A 3227-nucleotide genomic window follows, 5' to 3' on the forward strand; every position below is an offset into this window, starting at 1 on the left:
CGTGGACACATGAAAAATACATGCTCTGCGTCTTCCGTGGTATCTAAGCAGGTCGGGCAATCCGGGCAATCTTCATGTTTGAATTTATGAAGGTAAGCCCGGAAGCACCCATGTCCTGAAAGCAACTGTGTCAAATAGTAGTTGGTCTCTTCGTACTCACGATTCACCCAAGCACTCACCTGCGGGATAAGACGATATGTCCATCTACCTTTCAGTGAGGTACTCCATCGTAACTGCCATCGTTCTATGCTCTGTCGTCTGGCCTCAGCCTGAATTTCGGTTGGACTTAGNCTGAAATCGCCTCCCTAGCTGTATCGACAACTAGATTGATCGCTTCAAGGATTGAGGATCTAGTCGNTGCGGGATAAGACGATATGTCCATCTACCTTTCAGTGAGGTACTCCATCGTAACTGCCATCGTTCTATGCTCTGTCGTCTGGCCTCAGCCTGAATTTCGGTTGGACTTAGTGACGTCTCTCCTTTTTGCTGGAATAGGGATCTTCGTTCCTCGGCTAGCACTTCAATTGGCATCATTCCGGCTATAACACACACGGCATCGTTGGACATGGTGCGAAATGCGCTGGCGACTCCAAGGGCACTGAGTCGATAGACAGGCCCCACTTTGCGCTGATTCTGCTGTAATTGAAGGGTCTCCGCCCATACAGCAATGTCGTAGGTGAGTACTGACGTAATCACCGATGACATTAATGCTCGTCTCCTCTGCTTGGGACCTCCAATGTTGGGCATGAGGCGAGACAAAGCTGCTCGAACCCCTGACGCCTTAGTTGTGATGTGTTCCACTTGCTGCTTAAAACTGAGTCGGGCATCAATCATCACTCCCAAGTACCGAATATACGGCTAGGATGTGAGCTCATAATCCCCGACTTGCAGCGTGATTGTCTCCAACACCTTTCTGCTTGTGATCAACACGGCCTCCGTTTTATGCTCGGCCAGGCTCAGGCCGACGGAGTCCATCCAACGGCGAGTCACCTCGAAAGTCCTTCCGAAGGTGAGCTTCATGTCTTCCAGGTATTTTCCTACAATCACTACGGCCACATCATCTGCAAAAGCCACGAGCCGCACACCGCGTGGCAGTGTCAGCTTCAGCAGTCCGTCGTACATGATGTTCCACAAAAGAGGACCCAGCACCGAGCCCTGAGGTACCCCTCCAGTGACTCTGTACTCTTTGGGGCCACTCTCCGTGTCGTACTTGAGGACCCTCTCGGTGAAGTAGTCGTCCACCATCCTCCGCAGATATTCAGGTACACCAAATCTCTCAAGGGCCGCCATGATGCAGTCCCATCGGGCTGAGTTGAAGGCGTTCCTGATGTCCAGTGTTGCCACCAGGCAGTACTTCTTTGTGCCTCCAAGCCATCTCTCCCCTGAAATCGCCTCCCTAGCTGTATCGACAACTAGATTGATCGCTTCAAGGGTTGAACGGCCTCTCCGGAAGCCGAACTGGTCGTTGGACAGCATTGGTTCGACAGCTGCTTCTATTCTTCTGTGGACGATGCGTTCAAGGATCTTACCAGCTGTATCGAGCATGCAGAGAGGACGGTAGGATGAAGGTTCGTCCGGTGGTTTTTTCCCTTTCGGGAGCAACACTAGCCTCTGCTGTTTCCACTTTGCAGGGAAGATGCCCTCGCTGAGACACTCGTTGAAAACGTCCAAGAAGAGGCCTGGCAACGCATGGATAGCGGCTTTCAGTGCGATGTTTGGGATCCCGTCAAGACCCGGGGCCTTGGCATCCCCGAATCTGTCGCACGCCTCCATCAGCTCTTCCTCGGTGATCGATGGGACCATCAAAGTCTTTCCTCGTGTATTGGCACGCTGAAATTCCGGTTGTCGCGGGAAAAGCACCGCTACAATCTCCTTCAAGAGCTCGGGACAGGTCGGCGATGGCATAGGCCTGCTTTTCAGCCGCGTCATAACCGCCTTGTACGGTCTTCCCCACGGGTCACTCTCGACTTCGTCAAGGAGTCCAGTCCAACTTTTCTTTTTGCTCTCCTTGATAGCTTTGTTGAGCTTTCGGCGAGCATCCTTCCATTTCTTCTCCAGTTCTTCGGAGTTCAGCTTTTTCCGAGCACGCTGAGCCGACCTTCTAGCCTTGACGCACTCCTCTCGAAGAGCTCCAATATGATCATTCCACCAGTNGGTCTTGACCTGCTCCCAGTTCAAAGACTTTGCAGGTAGATCCTCCTTTTTGCTCTGGGTATGAGCGACCTTCACCTCATCTTTCTTCTTCTTCTTGGGGTCGTTGGTGTCCGTCGGTGGCGATTCTCGTNGCACTGGTGGCAGACGGCCTCCACTGCGTTTTCGAGGCATTGAGGCATCACAAGCCTCGCTAACTCTTCTCATGAGATCCTCGGCTTTCTCCGTAGCACTACTGCCCCGTATGGGGTAATCATCTAGTGCCACTGAGAATGTGCTAGGATCGAAGGTGCTCACCTTCCAGCCGATTTCGTTTGTCTTCCTAGGCATTGGTCTGTTTTTTCGACCAGCGGACACCTCCCAAAAGATTGCTCGATGATCACTAGCGGTGTAGATATCCATCACCTTCCAGGAGTAGTTTTCCCTTGCGAGATTACTACTGAGGCCTTGAGGCCTGAGGACTACAAAGGTGAGGTCTACTATTGAGCTCCTGTCTCCTCTTTCGAACGTGGGTCCATCACCGTTGTTCAACAGGACAATGTCCAGCGAAGACATGGCCTCCAGTAGTGCTTGCCCCCTTGCTTTTGTCTCGTTGCTACCCCAGTCGACTGCCCAGGCGTTGAAGTCCCCCGCGATTGCAATAGGGAAGTGCTGCTTCGCGTCCTCAGTTAGTCTATGCAGGAAGTCCGTGAATTCGTCAAGGGTGAGGCTTGGTGGAGCATAACAGCTGTAGAAATAAATTCCATCCAGCTTAGCTACCACAAAGCCAGCTTCATCAGTAGTCGCAATGCTTTGAAACGGAAACTTCCCACAAGACCAGATTACGGCCTTGCGACTCTTATCCGTCTCCCAGGGCTGATTGCTCAAATGTCTGTATGGCTCCGAGACGATCACCAGATCGAACTTCAGCTCCCGCACCGTCTGCATGAGCAGATCGTGTGCGGCCTCGCAGTGGTTGAGGTTTAGCTGTAGTATCCGCATTACTGTTTCTTATTCACCTTCTGATGTGCCTCCCTGAAGACAGGGCATCTGCTGCTGCCAGCAATATGGGCACAGTCCTTCGATGGATCTCTCTT

At 52.2% G+C, this 3227-nt stretch overlaps 1 protein-coding gene across 1 annotated transcript; it reads right to left on the minus strand.

Annotated features, from left to right (window-relative positions):
• Positions 1 to 321: 321 nt before the first annotated feature.
• Positions 322 to 2706, minus strand: LOC107036229. The gene is made up of 3 exons (XM_015254026.1): positions 1610 to 2706; positions 1211 to 1501; positions 322 to 814 (listed from the first exon to the last, which is right to left on the minus strand). The coding sequence occupies exons 1-3, from the start codon at positions 2704 to 2706 to the stop codon at positions 322 to 324; spliced, it is 1881 nt and encodes a 626-aa protein (XP_015109512.1).
• Between the last annotated feature and the right edge of the window lie 521 nt (positions 2707 to 3227).

This window comes from Diachasma alloeum, unplaced genomic scaffold, assembly GCF_001412515.2.
Source record: "Diachasma alloeum isolate Michigan unplaced genomic scaffold, Dall2.0 Dall_scaffold_00207, whole genome shotgun sequence".
In the NCBI taxonomy this organism is placed as follows: Eukaryota; Metazoa; Arthropoda; class Insecta; order Hymenoptera; family Braconidae; genus Diachasma; species Diachasma alloeum.